At 38.4% G+C, this 20,170-nt stretch overlaps 1 protein-coding gene across 4 annotated transcripts in view; it reads left to right on the plus strand.

Moving 5' to 3' along the window:
- PBLD (phenazine biosynthesis like protein domain containing) overlaps positions 1 to 20,170 on the plus strand; it is a 45,897-nt gene that overhangs the window by 7,438 nt on the left and 18,289 nt on the right. For all 4 annotated transcript variants that reach the window (XM_045842385.1, XM_045842383.1, XM_045842382.1 and 1 more), the window contains exon 2: positions 19,997 to 20,140. In XM_045842385.1, the coding sequence (XP_045698341.1) occupies positions 20,057 to 20,140 (84 nt within the window). In that variant the 5' untranslated portion in view covers positions 19,997 to 20,056. The remainder of the gene's footprint in view (positions 1 to 19,996; positions 20,141 to 20,170) is intronic.

Here is a 20,170-nt window from a genome sequence, read left to right on the forward strand (position 1 = left end):
ACCATCAAACAGATGATAGTTATATTTAATGTAATTACTGATCAGGTAGGGTTTAAGTCTGCCAGTTTGCTATTGGTTTCTGTATCTCTTATGTCTTTATTGTTCCTCTATTCCTTCATTACTGCTTGTTTTGCATTAACTAGGTATTATATATATATATATGAATATATATAGTACATATAGTAAGCATGCATTTGTGAATATACATAAAAAGAACAGAAGGATGCATATACAGAGGGCTACAAGATTTAAGAATTATTATTTTGTTTACTTATTCATAAGATTGTAATAATCATAACATTTCCAAAACCACTACTTCCCACTATTGCTAAAGTTAAATCCAAATAGTATGTATGTAAAGATAGAGATAGTCTTTTTCTGTAATGACTTTGTAGACCCAGTTTTACTCATTTAATTTCAAGATAGAGCAAGATGCTACCGTGCTTTACAAAAAGATTGATAAATTTTTAACTGTGAGACTGTCCAAAAATTCAAAATGTAAACATGCAATAGAGTTGGATAGTCAAATACAGCTTCTTCGTAGAAGAAAGAGCCTAAGGAATTTTTGTCATACACTGAGGGTTTTACTAGTAGCAAACAGTACTGAATCATATTTTTCCTACTTAGAAAGGATCTTAAAATCAGTTTATAATTTATTTTCTGGAGTTTGCCCTAATCCCTTAAACTTCTTTTTTAAAAATAAAATGTATTAAATCAGGGGTGATTGGTTAATAAAATTAGGTAGGTTTCATGTGTACATTTCTATAACATATCATTTGTACACTGCTTTGTGTATTCTCCTCCCAAAGTCAAATCTTCCATCACCATATTTTGAATCCTTGATCATCTTAGGTGACAAGAATGTGGGTCTTATTTTCAAGCAATCAAAATATTTTTTAAAAATTTGGTTGATAGCTCGGACTGGTGTGGCCCAGTTGGTTGGGCATCGTGTTACACAAAACAAAACGTCACCGGTTCAATTCCTGGTCAGGGCACATGCCTGGGTTGTGGGTTTGGTCCCCAGTGTGGGGGTGTGTGAGAGGCAACTGATTAATGTTTTGGCCACACATTGATGTTTCTCTCTGTTTCTCCCTTCCCTTTCTCTAAAAAGTTAATGAATGGTCCTTAAAAAAAAAAAAGGAAACAAAAATTAAAAAACAAAAATTTAGTTGATAACAGTAAGGATGATGAGGGATGTAAAATTTAGCAGAAAATTGGAAAATTTCTAAAACAGTTGGTGTTTGAACATAAACGTAGTTTAGTAATTTGGAACTAGTCTATAAATATTTTAACAAAGGCAGCGTTCCAGAGCTTCTATTAAGTCTAAGGAAACATGCATAAAAGTAAACACAAAGTAGTTGAGTGCCATATATGTATGATATTAGTAGCTAGGTGAAACTAATTTGGAAATAATTTTTCTTCCAAATTTTGACTTAAAAATTTATTTTACTTAGCATTCATAATTTTTATGCTTATTCTTTTCACCAGCTAGTAGACAGTGTTCATGTACACTTAGAATGCCAGTACTCTATTATTAACTATTTACCCTTTTAAGGAACTAAAGGTCATTTATTAATGAGTAGCCTAGTTTTGAGGCAGCAGTCATGAACCAAAGCTAATGAGTTCTTTTATGCTAACAGCTATAGAATAACAGGAATTAACTTTTTGTTGTCTGTAGCCACTGGATACTGTAAACAAACTAAAACTATTACAGAGGAACAAATAAACATCAGTGTTACCACCAGGCCCACCCACGGGCAGGTTTCAAGATCTAAGCTATTTGAAGGAGGGAGGCTTATGATTTTTCTACATTTACATGGTAAATGGAACCAAGATTGGAATTCAAGAAGTGTTTGCAGTGTTCTCAAAAACAAACCTGATGAACCTCTGAGGAAGGTAATGGGATAGGAAATCATCAAATGGGATTTTAGTTGTTTTTCTTTACTATCTTCTTTATAAGAAGATTATATTCATATACTAAATTAGTGATTAAAAAGCAACTTTAACAGAGAGTTGTGGCTGGGTAGCTCCGTTGGCTAGAGCATCCTCCTGATACACCAAGGGCATGGGTTCAATCTCCAGTCAGGGCACATATAAGAAGCAACTAATAAGTGCATAAATAAGTGGAACAACAAATTAATCTCTCTTTCTCTCCCCCCCTCACCTGTCCCCTCCCTCTCTAAAAATATCAACAAATAAGACTAAAAAAACAGTTATAAAAGAGATGAATACATGAGAAATTATATGATTTGTAAGCTTTACCCTCAGGTGATTTTATATAAACAGAATATTTGTTTGGCATTATTGAGGGGCATATGAAGCCACTCTAGAGGTCCAAATGGACTGTGAGTGAAACTAGAAAAGGATAATTTAAAGTATTTAGGTTACTTGAGAAACATATGCCTATAGCTGTACAGAGCCCAGCCTGATAGCTGTGATAGGGGAACTCAAGAGTTCAGGATTTTAGCTTTAGTTGTAGTTGATAGGCTGTCAAGTGACTAGTGTGTGTAGAAAACTGTTGTTCCAGGAACTAGAATACATGATCTTGTGACTCCAGGAGGTCAACAAGAAATTGAACCTTTGTGCCCCAGAGATCTGCAAGTTATCAAGATAGAGGATATCTATGACACAGATAAAGAATTATTGATTAGTAGATAAAGAAATACTAGGAAAATCGCTGCCAGACTATAACTCTTATCTGATTTATCTTTTTCCAAGCTTCTTCCCTATCCTTTTCTTCTCATAAAAAGATTGACTTGAGATGAGAGATTAAGATGGTTTTTAGGGTATATAACCTGCCACATTCTCAGGTCACCAGCATCTGAATAAAGCTCCCATAAAGACTCAATCCTTATCTCTACTTATTGGTTTTGGTAGTGATAGACAGCATGAACACCAACTTTTCTGGTTTCAGCTGCACCTCAGGTCTAGCCATTGCGTTGACCAGAATGCCAGAATTTGTACATGCCCACTTGGTAAAGAAAGGCAAGTTGCTTAAACTTTATCTGCTTCAATTTTTTCCTCAGTAATTTAGGGGAGGTTAAGGCTGCCTTTTCCTTACAGAAATAAAATTGAAATTAATTTAAAAGTGAGATGGAGGAAAAGATATCTTCAGAAATAAGTTCTATCCCTGACTGGTATGGGTCAGTGGATTGAGCATCAGCCTGTGAAATGAAAGTTCACCAGTTCCATTCCAGGTCAGGGCACATGCCTGTATTTCAGCCCAGGTCCCCAGTTGGGGGTGTGCAGGCAGCAGCCTATCGATGTTTCTTCACACATCAGTATTTCTTCACCTCTCTTTCTCTCTCCCTTACCCTCTCTCTAAAAATAAATTGATAATAATCTCTAAAAAATAAGTTCTAAAAAAAAAGAGATGACAATGAAAGAAATAAGTTCTAGAATTAGATCCTCGGGATAGTGGGTTGTGGCTCTTTCATGAGCCTTTCTCCTCTCCCTGGGTGCCTAGCATTGGATGCTAACACACAGTAGCTGTTGAACTGAACTTTGGATTTCTGATCCCACAAAGACCAATCATGAACATTGGCTCCAGCTGGCTTTTATAGCGTCTCCTTTTGTCTGTAGCCACAGAAGACTGTGAACAATCTATTACAGAGGGACAAATAAGCATCAGTGTTCCCAGGCACACCCATGGGCAGGTTTTATCTCTACCCTCTCTATCTGCTCCCTGCCCCCTCTATTTCCACATCCTATTGCTTGCCTTCTGATCAGTCTGTATCTTGTGCCTAAAATGCCTGTTGCCACCTACTGGAACTGCAGAACGCATTTTTGTGTGTGGTTTTAAACCCACTCAAATGTCACTTCATTTCTTGGGCTCCCATTGACATCTGGGTAGAGCTATTGGTCTCATTGGGTTCTGAAACATTTTATCTGTATCTTTTTATTTCATATTACAATTTTTAGATTGATCTTCGTACTGGCTGAGAATTCCTTGAGAGAACTAGTGACTTATTTTATCTCCAAAGTCTAGCATATGCCTGGCATTTAGGAAACACAGTAACTTTTGAAAATAAAACTGTTAATGGGAGTCCTAGCGTAAGCATAATCTGTCACCATAAAGTTCAGAGATATTAATTGAGTAAATTTAAAAAAAAGCCCTTTCTCTACCTTTTGACAGAATAAAAATTAAAGTGAAGTTACATAACACAGTTTATAAATATTTTATACATTTACGGTGTTTTATACATTTATGGTGTTAAATGTTATAGTGGTTCTCCAAGTACAGCATCAGCATTACCTGAGACCTTGCTAGAAATGTAAATTCTTAGGCCCCCCCTCAGACTTACAAAATCAGAAATTCTGGGCATAGAGTCCAGCAATCTGTGCTTTAACAAGCCCCCACAAATGATTCTGATGCATGCCAAAATCTGAAAACCAATGTTCTAGAATGAATAAAAATGCTTTAGAAATGAATGTTATTGGATGGAGTCTGGGCCCAGAGCAGGCCCAGTGTACAAGTTTTAAAAATAATGTTTGTTAAATAGTCTTCTGAAGTTTTCTTAATCTAATTCAGTACAGAAGAATAAAATTTTACAACTCAGTATTTTATCAGGCCTCACAGGGTGGGGCAAAATTAGGTTTACAGTTGTAAGTACACAAAACAGTTTATTCTTGTATCATTATTTATTACTATATTATTTTCCATACGAACAACTATAAACCTAATTTTGCCCCACCCTGTATTGTATAGCATCTCAAATGAAAACATTTCTTTAAAGGGAAAAAATTCTCAAAGACTCTAACAGTCAATATCATTTGTCTGTTTAACAGCTACCTCTACCTGCTGCACTCCCCTCCACATGCCTTCACTGATAAATCATAAGTTGTGTAAGCCAGTCAGGACAGTCGCATTCTCCTTTGTCATATGCTCACTCTTTAGATTCTCTTGCAGGTAGAGATGGCCATATGACCCAATTAGGGCAAGATTGCTAGAGGGATTCTGGAGAAAATCTTGCTTTCTGATAAAAAGGGAAGATCTAAGAGGACAATGGACTGCCACTGCTGATGCCTAGAAATGCAACAATCATCTTTTGACCATGAGGTGACAAATATGAAGATTAAAATCTAACAAAGTAAGCCCTGACTGATGTGGCTTAGTGGGTTGGGCATCATCCTGCAAACTGAAAGGTTGCCAGTTCGATTCCTGGTCAGGGCACATGCCTGGGTTGTGGGCCAGGCCCCTGGTTGGGAGCATGTGAGAGGCAAACAATCTCGATATTTCTCTTGCATATGGATGTTTCTTTCTCTTCCTCTCTTTCTCCCTTCTCTCTAAAAATGAGTAAATAAAATCTTTTTTTTTTTTTAAGAAAAGTTAAGTAAGAAAGAAAGAGTATGGGTACTTAACAATACATTTAATCTGCTAAATAAATATTAGAAGCTCCTACTTCCAAATTTCTTAAGTAAACAACAAATGTCCCTAAGGTATAAACTATTATTAGTCTACATGGCAGCCACTAATGGCTCCCCAAAGATGTCCACATCCTAAGTCCAAGAACTTTTGAAAATATTATGTTACATAGCAAGGGGGAATTTAGTTGCAAAGAGGATTAAGGTTGCTAATCACCTGACTTTAAAATAAGATTATTCTGGATTATCCAGGTGGATCCATTGTCATGGGATCTTTAAAAGTGAAAGAGGGAGGCCAAAAAGTCCAACTCAAAGAGATTTGAACATGCTATGGGCCTGGCTTGAAGATAGAGAAAGGAACCATAAGCCAAGGAATAGAGATGGCCTTTAGAAATTAGAAGAGGCAAGGAAACAAATTCTCCCCTAGAGCATCTAGAAGGAACATATCTGGATTAGTCAATTCAGGATGTCATAACAAAATACTATGAACAGTGTTTTGAACAACAAAAATTTGTTTTTTCAAAATTGAGAGGCTGGGAAGTCTAAAACCAAGGTGCCAACAAATTTGGTTCCTGGTAAGGACTCTCTTCCTGCCTACAGACAGCCACCTTCTTTCTGTGTCCTCACATGGCAGAGAGAGGAAGGGAGCAAGCTCTCTGGTGCCTCTTTTTGTAAGAGCCCTAATTCCATCATAAGGGCCCCCACTCATGACCTCTTCTAAACCTAATAACCTGACAAAGGCCCTCCCCCTTCAAATCCCATCATATTGGTGGTTACAACTTGAACATATTACCTGGGGTGGGGGGTGTCACAATTCAGTCCATAGTAACCCCCTGCCAATACCTTTATTTTATCTCAGTGAGACCCTGAGATTTTGGACTTCTGACCTCCAGAACTTAAATAATAAATTTGTGTTGTTACTAACCACTAAGTTTATGGTAATTTGTTATGGCAGCAACAGAAACCTCATATAGTTCCAATATTCTTTTACTTGCAGCCCAACAGAATTCAAACTGCTGCACAAATTTCCAAGAACAATAAGTTAATATTTATTGAGCACTTACATGCTAGACTTGATTCTAAGAGCATTTATTCCTCAGAGCACCCCACGAAACTGAAACTATTATAATCTGCATCTTCATTTTACAGATGAATAAATGGAGGCTTGGAAAATTTAAGTAACTTGCCCAAGTTCACACATTTAGGCAATACCTACATTTGAACCCAAATACTCTAACTCCAGAGCCCATGTTCTTAGTCACTGTGCCTTAGAATATATCCAAGGACCAGAATTTGAGAAACTCACTCGAGGAGCTAAAATCTTAGTTCCATGAAATTGTAAATCATCACTGAATAACAAATTTTGTCTTAAGTTTAAAAAATATTTATTTATAGAGAGAGGAGAAGGAAAGAAGAAAAAGAGGGAGAGAAACATTGATGTGCAGAACATTGCTTAACAAGCTGAGCCACATCGGTCAGAGCTGTCAAGTTTTAAAATAATGTTTTACACTATCATTGAAATGAACACTCAGAATTTAAAAATTCTCACTCTGGCCAGATAGCTCAGTTGGTTAGAGTGTTGTCCCAATATGCCAAGGTTGCAGGTTTGATCTTCACTCAGGGCATATGCAAGAAGCAACCAATGAATGCATAAATAAGCAGAACAACAAACTGATGTTTTGCTTTTTCTCTCTCTCTCCTTTCCTCCCTCTCTAAAAATCAATCAGTAAATAAATAAAAATTTTATTTTAAAATTCTCTTCAAATTTGCAGACACTGAAGAATACAAAGGACCCTGATACAAGAAACACTAAAAAACTGTATTACATTATGTGTGAAAACTCAACAAGATTTATTTCTAGTAAAATAAAAAGAATTGTCCAAGTGTAAGTATGACAGGATAGTAAGAAGCTAGGCAAAGTCCTAGGCAAGTACAATAGGAAAACTGAGACAAAATAAAACAAGGCCAAACAATGTGAACAACTTACAGCCAGCTAGTGAATCACAAAACCTTATCTTCTCTAACCAAGGACACTTGAGAGCAAATGTTTATACCTCTCCTCCCTAACCAGAGAATACAAAGCTTAAATCACTCTGGTCTGGGAAATAGAGAACAGAGCCCCAGTTAATGCCATTTGTGCCAGCTACACCTAAGGAGAGATGAAGTGAGGGGAGCAAAGAACAAAAACTGCATTAGAGCCAGACAGACCCAAGATAAAAGTAAACCTGTTAAGCAAACCAAAGAATTATCCCAAAGTCCCCTACACACTCATTTTGATGCATCAGCATATTAAAAATGCACCTAGAAAGCTGATGAAAAAATCTGAAACTCTCCCCTAAGAGTCTCACCTGCAGAAGTGAGATAAAGACCCTCAGGAGAAAGACCTAGTATGAGCTCACTGTAGAGCACACCCATGCCCCTTCTGGGGCATGAACTTTTTTACTTCCTCTTAAACTCTAAGTGTCCCCATGAGACTTGCAACCAGGGGAGCAGTGGGCCACAGCACCTCATCTCAGGTTTATCCCTTGACCCTGTCTCCAAGGCCCCCTTTCCTCTGACTTCCCAGTGAGCTAAAACCATGCCCACCTTGACTCACTTATGTCACAGTGACCGTCACCTCCCAGTGAGCTAACAGTAGCCCTGCCCTTGCCTCATTTCTTTCCTGTATAACATTTCCATGGAACAGAAGCAGAGTACTGCCTAGGCTCTCTATTGTTGCTTCTTTAAGCCCTTCGTTTCACTGCCCTTAGCTTTAATAAGTTTACTCCCCAAATCACCTGGATTCATGTGAAATCTTTCCTACACAAAGTCAAGAACCAACACACTACAGGTGGGAAATTTATGATCACTATAGAGGATTTAGACAGTCTTTTCAATGTATGTTTTCTCATCCCATTGAACATGTAGCTGATGGCTAGGACCAATGAAGTTCAACGAGGCAAAAAAATTGCTCCTTTTGGCACCCACGTAATTTTTATAATAGTATGAATCCTATTAAGTTTATAAAAACTATGTTTCATTATCAGAACTATACTTTTTTCCTGTCCTGATGAGTGTGGCTCAGTGAGTTGGACATTGTCCTGCAAACCAATAGGTCACCAGTTTGATTCTGGTTAGGGCACATGCTTGGGTTGTGGCCCAGGTCCCTGGCTGGGGGTGTGAGAGGCAACTGATTGATATTTCTCTTGCATATTGATTTTTCTCTCCCCCTGTTTCTCCCTCCTTCCCCCTCTCTAAAAATAAATAAAAATATTTTTTAATGAAAAGAACTATACTTTGTTCCTGTTGTTCAAATTTTCTAAAATAATAAAGGTAATCTGTAATACAATTTCCAAATAATTGAATAAACAAACTGCAATGTACTATCGATATTGGTAATGCTACTGAAATGGAAATGTTAGTTGGCAGATAATAACATGTTTAGACACTCCTAAGTATTTGTCAATCAATGTATGAATGTCCAGTTTTGATGTATGCACAGCATGTTATTTACCTACTTAATTAAAATATTTACTGAGTGCCTGGTACTGTTATAGGAACCAAGATTCTAAAAGTAAAGAGAAACAATAGGTTCTGTCTTTATGCTCTTAAGAGTCTAGTTAAAATAGTCCAAGAAACACAAAAAAAAACTCAAGATATTTTTTATCTATCAGATTAACAATTGTGGGACACACTCATATCACACTGTTTAAAATGATACACTCTTTCTGAAGATGAATTTAACTGTGTAGGTTAAGATATCCACACACTTTGACCAAAGGATTTCACTTTAAGAATCTATTATAATTAAAGAATCAGAAGTGCAGACCAAATTTTACATTCAACAAATCTGATCACTACATTATCTTTGTAAGTGAAAAATTAGAAATAACAAAATTTACCAAAGAGGAAATGTTTAAATAATTTATAGCATATGAGACTTTTGTAAATCTATTTAAATGTTTCTGATGTATTTATGTATTTAAAGTATTTCCCATGGAAAATACTCATACTGTACATTAAAGGGTAGGAATTATGATTAAAAACTATGTCTAAGGTAATGTTATTGCTTGGGGTCAAAATGTACAAACTTACTAAAAATTATTGAAGGGGATCAAAAGGTACAAACTTCCAGTTTTAAATAAATTATGGGGATGTAATATACAGCATGGTGACTATAGTTAATAATACTGTATGGCATATTTGAAAGTTGCTAACAGTAGATCATTAAAGTTCCCATCACAAAAACATTTTTTTGTTATATATGGTGACAGATGGTCACTAGACTTATTGTGGTGGTCATTTTGTAATATATACAAATATCAAGTCATTATGTTGTGTACCTGAAACAAACATAGTATATTGTCAGGTGTAACTCTAAAAAAGAAAATAAAAAGAAAAGCAGGCATTTGGTAAGATTAAGCAAAACACTTGTATTAAGAAAGAAAGGGAAGCATTTGAGATGCTACCCTTCTTTCTTGGAATATGTCATCAGTTTGACTCATAAACTTAGGAAAATTCTCAAAAGGAAGGAAGGAAAGAAGAAAGAAAGGAAGAGATAGGCTTGCGAGCTGCCAAGAGGGCTGGGCCATGGTGTGGGCAGCCAGCAGGGCTTCCCAGGTTGTTTATCTTCTTGAAAAGAAGTGTGGAAGCTACATTCACCTTCTCCAAGGACCAGACTAGAAGTACTACTAAAATATAGAGAAATCAACCTGAATAATCAGCTGAAGACTAACAGAAGACAAGTCTTATAACCAAGAATTTGTAGAACAAGCCACACAGACCAGCTGGAAGTGTGAAGACATGAAAAGGGTTAGCCCTGCTCCCACAGGCAGCAGCTGAGATTCTGGAGGAATATTTCAGCTGCAAAAGGCTCCCCACAAAAAGCGTGGGGTCTAAAGCCCAAGCTGAGCTTTCCAGCCCAGAGCACCAGAGCTGAGAAAAGGTGCCCACATAATATCGGGCTGTGAAAAGATGTGGGGTTTCTGTCTGCCAGGGAGAGGTGGGACTCTGCTAGAAACACAGGCACTCTTAAAGAGCCAATGCACAAAATCTCTTGCAGCCACTCACCTTGCACTCTGATGGAGGGAGGGCAGAGCAGACCTAGAGTTGTGCTAGGAGAGACTGGGATTTGTGGCTTTTGGAGAGAGAGCTGAGGGGACAACTACCAGGACCCCCTGTGCTGAGTCACTCTGAGGCACCAAAGATGCCTTCTTTCTTGGGTAGAGAACACCCCTCCATCCAGCATCATCCTGGGGGAATGCAATAGCCTCACCATCTAGTCTCCCTGTCCATCCCCCTTGTGGAGCTTTGACCCTAGTAAGGAGTTAGAGGCCTGTGCTGGGTATAGAAGTCTTGGCAGACTTAGGGGACTCAGTGACTCAGTTATGTGGCTTAGGGGTGGGAGCCATTCCCTCTACCTTCCTGTGATCTTGACTGGCACCTCCCCCTCACAGTAGATCTGCTAGTCCCGCTCTCTAAGATCCTGATGGCCTCACCCTCTTGACTTTTGGTGGCACCACTCTGCCAAGCTTTGGGCAAAATCTGGAACAGTCTGAGGTGTGGCTCTAGGATGGGAAATTTTTCCCTCACATGTCCAACTGGGGCAGAGCCTCCCCTTCATTTGGCCAAATCTTGGTCTGTTTGAGTCTGATAAACATTGCTGGCCTTAGTCTGGTGAGACATGGCCCCACACAAAGGTGTGCAAACACCCAGTAAGTGGTAGCTAGAGTCGGTGTACCCTGGGACATTTGCTGAGTGGCCTCAGACCCAGCACTGGCACCAAGATTGCACCTATATGGATGTGGAGAACACCTCTCACCCCTACCTGGTAACTCACTGAGAAAGTAATGCATGCAACTTGAGTACCACCAGAGATTCTTTCAGTGACTGAGCCTAACAGGCAGTTGGCAGGCAGAAGCAAACCTCAGGGTCCCTAGGAACTTCTGCTGATCTGCCTCCGGGCCCAGTGCTGGTGAAAATGAGCCTTTGTGCATAGCTTGACCCTTTCAACATACCCAAGCCCAACAGAGGCAGCCACAAACCATGGATTGCTTTGTAGCTCCAAACAGGTTGCCCAGGGCGAGGCACAATCAGCATCTGATATTGGTCTGCACCAGAGTCCCTCTCAAAAGGTCTCAGAACCAATAAACCCAGTGGCCAGCTTCAGACAACATCAAAGCAGGATCCAATTAGGTTCACAAGTGGCATATCCAAAGTTCTCAGCAGGCCCAGATCCTGATTAGGCAAATTTTACTATGAGGGGTCAGCACCTGCACAGTAGCCCATACACTGGTTAGGGTTGATCCTCACAGTCAGTAAACAAGAGAAAAGCCTACAAAGGGTCTCCCATAGGACTGATTTCTCAACAGTAATATTTCAGGCCAGAAAGGATTGGCATGAAATATTCAAAGTGATAAAAAGGAAGGACCTAATTTCCAGTTAAGATGGAGGCATAGGTAGACACACTTTGCCTCCTCGCACAACCATAGAAAGAATTACATCCAGATCCCAAAATTAACAAGCCCCAGAACCATCAGAAAATCAAGCTGTATGAAAGTCCGACAACCAAGGATTTAAAGAAGACACATTCATCCAGGCGGGTAGTAGGGGTGCAGTTGGGGAGATGGGTGGAGAGTCGGTGTGGTGCAGGAAGGCTGTGGCAGCAGTGACAGTGGAACAGATGGGCGGGATACTTTGGGAGCAAGTGATCCCAGCACAGCCTTGGGTTCCAGCACCAGGAAGATAGATCCCCATTACCTCTGGCTGTGAAAACCAGCGGGGGGGTGGGGCAACAGAAGAAACTGCTGGTTTTTCACTGCTTGAAGGGCCAGCATGGTTTTAGAATATATGCAAACTCATCCACTCTGAGACTCACCATCAGGACAGCAACTGGAAGGGCTCCAGTTGCACACAGGAAGGGGATGAAGTGACTAGAAATGGGGTGAGCACTGCATGAACTGCCAGAAGCTAGGCCACATTGTCCCCTCTCAGTGCCCTCTTCACACAGCCACAAAACAGTGAAGCAGGTTGCTCTGCTGTGGCAATTACCTAAGGACCCGCCTCACACAATTTACAGGTGCCTTTTATCAAGGTAAAGCTAAAGGAATTCATCATCACCAAGCGCTTATTATATAAAATGCTAAAGGGCATATTTAAGAAAAAGAAGATCAAAACCATGAACATTAAAATGACAACAAACTTAAACTATCAGCAACTGGATCAAAAAAAAAAGAGAAAGAAAGAAAGAAAGGAAGAAAAAACTAAGCAAACAACCAGAACAGGAACAGAATCATAGATATGGAGACCATTGGGAGGGTTAACAGCTGGGAGGGAGAAGGGGGACAATAGGGAAGGGATTAAGAAGCATAATTGGTGGAACAAAATAGACGGGGAAGTTAAGAATATCATAGGAAATGGAGAAGCCAAAAAACTATCACGTATGACCTATGGACATGAACTAAGGGGGTGATTGTTGGAGGGAAGCCGGGGTACCAGGTGGAAGGGACAAAGGGGGAAAATTGGGACAACTGTAACAGTATGATCAATAAAAGATACTTAAAAAAAAAGGAAAAAAAGAAAAGCAAGGACCTACAAACAAGACTACTTTACCCAGTAAAGCTATTATTTAAAATTGAAAGAGAGGAGCCATCAGAACTGCCACCATGGCTTTAGACATGCCCAGCAAGATGGTGCAGCACATTGACTACAGGATGGTCTTATCTTCATTGGCATCTTCAAGGCTTTCAACAAGCATATGATTCATGTGATTGTGATGAATTCAGGAAGATCAAGTCAAAGAACTCAAAACAGGAAGAAAGAGAAGAGAAGTGAGTCCTTGGTCTGGTGCTTCTTTGAGGGAAGAACTTGGTCTCAATGACAGTAGAGGGGCCTCCCAAAGATATTGGCATTACCTGAGTGCCACTTACTGGAGCTTCTGGGTGCCCAGGGGATGGTGGGACTGCTGGTAGAGGAATCCCAGTTGGTGTTCCCATATCCCAGGTCCCTGAAGGTCTTGCTGGGCCAGTTCATGGGGTTGGTGGGCCATGCCAAGAGGTAATGACCCTGCAAGGAAGAGGCAATGTTGCAGTGCTGCAGCTGGTGCCACAGGCAGTATTGCAGGAACCCCAATCCAGTACCCACCTGGCCACGTGGTCTCCCACACTCATGGGCCAAGGGGTACCTCCTCCAGGCGTCCTGGTGCCACTTCTTGGTATGAGGCCTCCCATGGGTCTCCCAGTGGGGATTGCCCCCTCGCTAGACAAGTAACTTTCATGGGCATGTCCCCTCCACAAATGTGGTCCCTGCCCCCAGGAATTCAAGGGCCCCCTCCAGAATGCACCCACCAAAACCCTAGACTCATCTTGGCCCTCCTCAGCTTCCTCCCTGTTTCCCAAAAAACTACATAGTCCTTTTATTTCTTTGTGGGCCATGAAACAAATTCATAATAAACTCTTAATAGGCTCTAAATAAGAAAAAAATAAAATAAAATTGAAGGAGAAATAAAGACCTTCCCAGACAAGAAAAAGCTAAACAAGTTCATTACCAGCAAATCAGTATTACAGGAAATGTTAAAGGGTCTTCTTTAAGAAGAAGAAGAAAAAGAGGAACACAGTTACAAAGAATAAAATAGCCACAAATACATATCTATCAATAATCACTTTAAATGTAAATGGCTTAACTGCTCCAATCAAAAGAACATAGGGTAGCTAAATGGATAAGAAAACAAGACCCTGCCTGGCTGGTGTAGCTCAGTGGATTGAGCACGGGCTGCGAACCAAAGTGTCGCAGGTTCGATTCCCAGTCAGGGTACATGCCTGGGTTGCAGGCCATGACCCCCAGCAACCACACATTGATGTTTCTCTCTCTCTCTTTCTCCCTCCCTTCCCTCTCTAAAAAATAAATAAATAAAATCTTAAAAAAAGAAAGAAAACAAGACCCATATATATGTAGTCTACAGGAGACCTACCTCAGAAGGAAAGATACACACAGAGTAAAAGTAAAGGGATGAAAAAAATATTTCACACAAATAGAAATGAAAAAAAATGTAGAGTAGCAATATGTATATCTGACAAAATAGACTTTAAAACAAAGTCTATATATAGTAAGAGACAAAGAAGTATACATAATGAAAAGGGAGCAATCCAACAACAGGATATAACCCTTATAAACATTTATGCACCCAACATAGGAGCACCTAAATGTGTAAAGAAAATCTTGAAGGATATAAAGGGAGAGATTACCTATAATATAGTCATAGTAGGGGACTTCAACATCCCATTGATATCAATAGACAGATCTTCCAGAGAGAAAATCAATAAGAAACAGCAGCCTTAAATGACCCACTAGATCAGATGGATTTATTTATTTATTTTAAATTAAAATAATTTTTATAATACTCCAATTTTAATTGTATTTTTAAAAAATTTTTAAAGATTTTATTTATTTATTTTTTTTAGAGAGGAAAGGGAGGGAGAAAGAGAGAGAGAGAAACATCAATGTGTGGTTGCTGGGGGCTGTGGCCCGCAACCCAGGCATGTGCCATGACTGGGAATCAAACCTGGGACGCTTTGGTCCGCAGCCTGCACTCAATCCACTGAGCTATGCCAGCCAGAGCAAATAAAAATAATTTTTAAAAATGTATTGATTTTAGAGAGAGAGGAAGGTAGAGAGAAACATCAATTTGTTATTCCATTTATTTATGCTTTCGTTGGTTGATTCTTATATGTGCCTTGAGTGGGGATTGAATCTACAACCTTGATGTATCAGGCTGATGCTCTAACCAACTGAGCTACCCAGTCACAGTCAGATGGATTTAATTGATAGTTTCCGAATATTTCACCCCCAAGCAGCAGAATATACATTCTCTTCAAGTGCACATGGAACATCTTCTGGAATAGACCACATTAAGACACTCAAAAAATCTCAATAAATTTAAGAAGATTGAAATCAGATCAAGCATCTTCTCTGACCATAATGGCATAAAACTAGAAATCATTCACAAGGAAAAAACTGAAAAAAACATGAAGACATGGAGACTAAATAACATGTTACTAAACAATGAATGGGTTAACAACCAGATTAAGGAAAAAATTAAGATACCTTGAAACAAGTGAAAATGAGAACACAACAACTCAAAATCTATGGGACACAGAGAAAGCATCCGTAAGAGGGTAATTCAAAGCATTACAAGTCTACCTCAAGAAATAAGAAAAATCTCAAATAAACAATCTAACTTTACACTTAAAGATACTAGAAAAAGAACAACTAAAAAAGCCCAAAGGGAGTAGAATGAAGGAAGTAATAAAAATTAGAGCAGAAATAAGTTAAATAGAGTCTAAAAAATCAATACAAAAGATCGTCGAACCCATAAGCTGGTTCTTTGAAAAGATAAACAAGATCGACAAACCTTTAATCAGAAGAACAAAGTTGGTGGAATTATATCAGATAGTGTGACAAATCACACTACCTGATATAAAACTATACTACAAGGCCATAGTAATCAAAACAGCATGGCACTGGCATAAAAACAGACATATAGCTCAATGGAACAGAATAGAGAGCCGAGATGTAAATCTAAGCCTTTATGGTCAATTAATATTTGACAAAAGTGGCAAAAACATACAATGGGCTAAAGATAGTTTATTCAATAAATGATGTTGGGAAAATTGGGCAGAGACTACATGCAAAAAAATGAAACCAGACCACCTTCTTACACCACACACAAGAGTAAACTTAAAATAGATTAAAGGCTTAGATGTTAGACTTGAAACCATAAAAAATTCTAGACGAAAACATAGGCAGTAAAATCCCAGACATTTCTCATAGTAATATTTTTTTTCTGATCTATCTCTGTGGGCAAGGGAAACAAAAGAAAAAAATAAACAAATGGGACTGTGTCAAACTAGAAAGTTTTTGCACAGTAAAGAAAACCAAAAAAATGAAAAGACAAACCACTGAATGGGAGAACATATTTGCCAATGATATATCTGATAAGGGGTTAAGTTCCAAAATATATAAAGAACTTATACAAGTCAACACCAACACAAACAATCCAATTTAAAAATGGGCAAAGGACATCCAAATGGCCAATAGACATATGAAAAGATGTTCAAGGTCACTAATCATCAGAGAGATGCAAATTAAAACCACAATGAGATATTACCTCATACCTGTCAGAATGGCTATCATCAATAAATCAACAAACGTGTTGACAAGGAGGTGGAGAAAAGGAAAACCTTGTATGCTGTTAGTGGGTATGCAGATTGGTGCAGCCACAGTGGAAAACAGTATGGAGTTTCCTCAAAAAATTAAAAATGGAACTTCTTTATGACCCAGCAATTCCACTTCTGGGAATATATCTGAGGAAACCTGAAACACTAATTTGAAAGAATATATGCACCCCTGTGTTCACTGTAGCATTATTTACAATAGCCAAGATTTGGAAGCAGCCCAAGTGCCCATCAGTAGGTGAATGGATAAAAAAGCTGTAGTACATTTACACAATGTAACACTTCTTACTCAGGTGTAAAAAAGAAGGAACTTTTGTCCTGGACAGTGTAGGTCAGTTTGTTGGAGCATCATCCTTTAACTGAAAGATTGTGGGTTTGATTCCCAGTCAGGGCAACATACCTAGTTTGTAGGTTCTATTCCCATTTTGGGTGTGTACAAGAAAAAAACAATCAATGTTTCACCCTCTCCCTTCCTCTCTCTCTGAAAGCAAAAAATTATAAATATCCCCCTCATGGTGAGGATAAAAAGAAGGAAATCTTACCTTTTGCAACAGCACAGATGGACCAGAAGAGTGTTATGCTAAGTGATATAAATCAGTCAGAGAAAGACAAATACCATATGATTTCACTTATTTGTGGAATCTAATGAACAAAAGAACAAAATAGAAAGACTCATAGCTACAAAGAGCACACTGACAGTTGTCAGAGGGGAGGGGGTAGGAGGCTAGGTGAAAAAAGGTGAAGGGTTAAGAAAAAAACCCCTCAGACAGACAACAGCATGGGCATTACCAGAGGGAAATGGGGGTTCAGGAGGTTGGAGAGGTTAAAGGGGGGGATAAGTGGTGATGGAAAGAAACATGACTTGGAGTGGTGAACCCATGATATAATACACATGATTTATTATAGAATTGTACCCCCTATATGTAATATTTTTAACCAAGTAACCCCAATAAATTCAATTTAAAAGTGAAAAAAAAAGCATGTTAGATAGGTAATTTTCTTTTTTCTTTTCTTTTTTTTTTAATCCTCACCTAAGGACATGCTTATTGCTTTTAGAGAGAGGGGATGGGAGGGGGAGGGAGAGAGAAACATTGACCAGTCAATTTGCGTACACACGCCAACCTGAGACCAAACCTGCAACCTAAGCATGTGCCCTCAATGGGATTTGAACCTGTGACCTATAGATTTATGTTTCAGCATTCCCATCAATGGAGGCACACCAGCCAGGGTGGTCATTTTCTTTTATATGTAATCAAAGTGCCCTCTAATTTGTTGAATTTTCTTTTTCTTTTTAATTTGTTATCTCTTTTACCCCTCCTCCCTGCACCCTATCACCCTTCAGCATTCCCCCTCCCCACCATCACTTAGTTAGTGTCCATTGGTTGTATATATAAGTTCTTTGGCTTCTCCATTTCCTATTCTTAATTTCACTCTGTCTATTTTGTGCCTACCTATTATGCTTCTTATTCCCTGTACCTTTTCCCTCCATTCTCCCCCTTCCACCTCCCCACTGATAACACTCCATGGGATCTCCATTTCTGTGATTCTGTTCCTGTTCTAGTTGTTTGCCCAATTTTTGTTTTTGTTTTTTAGGTTCAGTTGTTGATAGTTGTGAGTTTGTTGTCATTTTACTGTTTATATTTTTGATCATCTTCTATTTCTTAGATAAGTCCCTTTAACATTTCATATAATAAGGGCTTGGTGATGATGAACTCCTTTAACTTGACCTTATCTGGGAAGAACTTTATCTGCCCTTCCATTCTAAATTATGGCTTTGCTGGATAGAACAATCTTGGATGTAGGTCCTTGCCTTTCATGACTTGGAATACTTCTTTCCAGCGCTTTCTTGCCTGTAAGGTTTCTTTTGAGAAAACAGCTGATAGCCTTATAGGAACTCCTTTGTAGTTAACTCTCTCTTTTCCTATTGCTGCTTTTAAGTTCTCTCTGTGTCTTTAATCTTGGGTAACTTAATCATAATTAAGGTGCTCCTGCTTGGGTCCAGTTTCTTTGGGACTTGCTGAGCTTCCTGGACTTCCTAGAAATCTATTTCCTTCACCAGGTTGGGGAAGTTTTCCTTCATTGTTTATTCAAATAAGTTTTCAATTTCTTTCTTTTCCTCTTCTCCTTCTGGCACCTCTATGATTCAGATGTTGGAGCATTTAAAGTTGTCCAAGAGCTTTCTCAGCCTTTCCTCATGTTTTGAATTCTTGTTTCCTCACTCTGTTCCAGTTGGATGTTTATTTCTTAATTTTGTTTCAAATCCTTGGTTTGAGTCCTAGTTTCCTTTCCTTCACTTTTGGTTCCCTGTATATTTTGCTTTATTTCACTTTGTATAGCTTTCATTTCTTCCTTCATTTTGCGACCGAATTCAGTCATTTCTATGAGCATCCTGATGACCAGTGTTTTGAACTCTGCATCAGATAGGTTAGCTATCTCCTCATTGCTTAGTTCTTGTCCTGGAGTTTTGATCTGTTCTTTCATTTGGGTCATATTTCTTTGTCTTGGTGCACCTGTTATGTTGTAAGGGGCGGAGCTTTAGGTATTCACCAGGGCTAGGCAACCCTCTTTGCTGCATTGTGGCGCTGTCTGTGGGGGAGGGGTCAGAGAGGGTAGAAGGCCACGTCCAAGTTTCTAGTAAAGCAAAAGAAACACTCAGAATATTAATAGAATTTATCTCTAGGGAGTGAAAGCACAGGAGATTGTTTTTCCCCTCTGCTTTTCTGTATTTGATAGATTTTTTTTATGAAAAGGAAGTATTATTCTTATAATGACTAATCTTTTTGATTATAATGACTAATAAGATTATAATGACTAATCTTTTTGATTAGTCATAAAATTATTAAGAGTATTGACTATAATGACTAAGCTTTTACTAATCTATTTCATTAGCTCAAAAAAGTCTCCACTTGAAGGTTTAATAAAATAACACAAAATAAAGCATGAGGTTTTTTTTTACTATGAGGTTTTTTTTGACTTAAGTTCAAAATTAAAAAAATGTTATTGCATGGTTATGGGTCACTTTTTATTTTGCCAAGTTTTTTATTTTATCAATGAACATATCTTTTATAATAAGAAAAAATACACTCTTTTAAAAGGGTAGTAATATTCATTGGGTGACTATAAGCACATGTATACCCCTTGGATGTTTTATTCACTTCATCAAAAACATAGCCTTAGCTAGTTTTGGCTACTCTAAGTAAGAATACAATTATGTTGTTAAGTATATATACAGTATAAATGTTAATACAAAAGTTATTCATCCAGTATTTTAAAGCAAATTCAATTTAGAGGCTTAAAAATTAGAGATCACATATCTTTAAATGTAGGTGTGTTAGAATAATTGCTTGACTTTGTATCTGGGAACTGTTAGTTGCTTCTGTACAGCAAGTAAAACATTAACTTTTTAAATTTTTTTGCAACAGCAAGAAGTAAAGCAGATTACCAGTAATTTTGAGAGCCTACAGAAACAGCTTACAAGGAAAATGAAGCTCCCTATTTTCATAGCAGATGCATTCACAGCGAAAGCATTTTATGGGAATCCTGCTGCTGTTTGTCTCCTAGAAAATGTAAGTATTTGTTTGGAAATGCAGTGCCTG

This window comes from Phyllostomus hastatus, unplaced genomic scaffold (assembly GCF_019186645.2).
Source record: "Phyllostomus hastatus isolate PE091 unplaced genomic scaffold, TTU_PhHast_1.1 phas_contig_38, whole genome shotgun sequence".
NCBI lineage: Eukaryota > Metazoa > Chordata > Mammalia > Chiroptera > Phyllostomidae > Phyllostomus > Phyllostomus hastatus.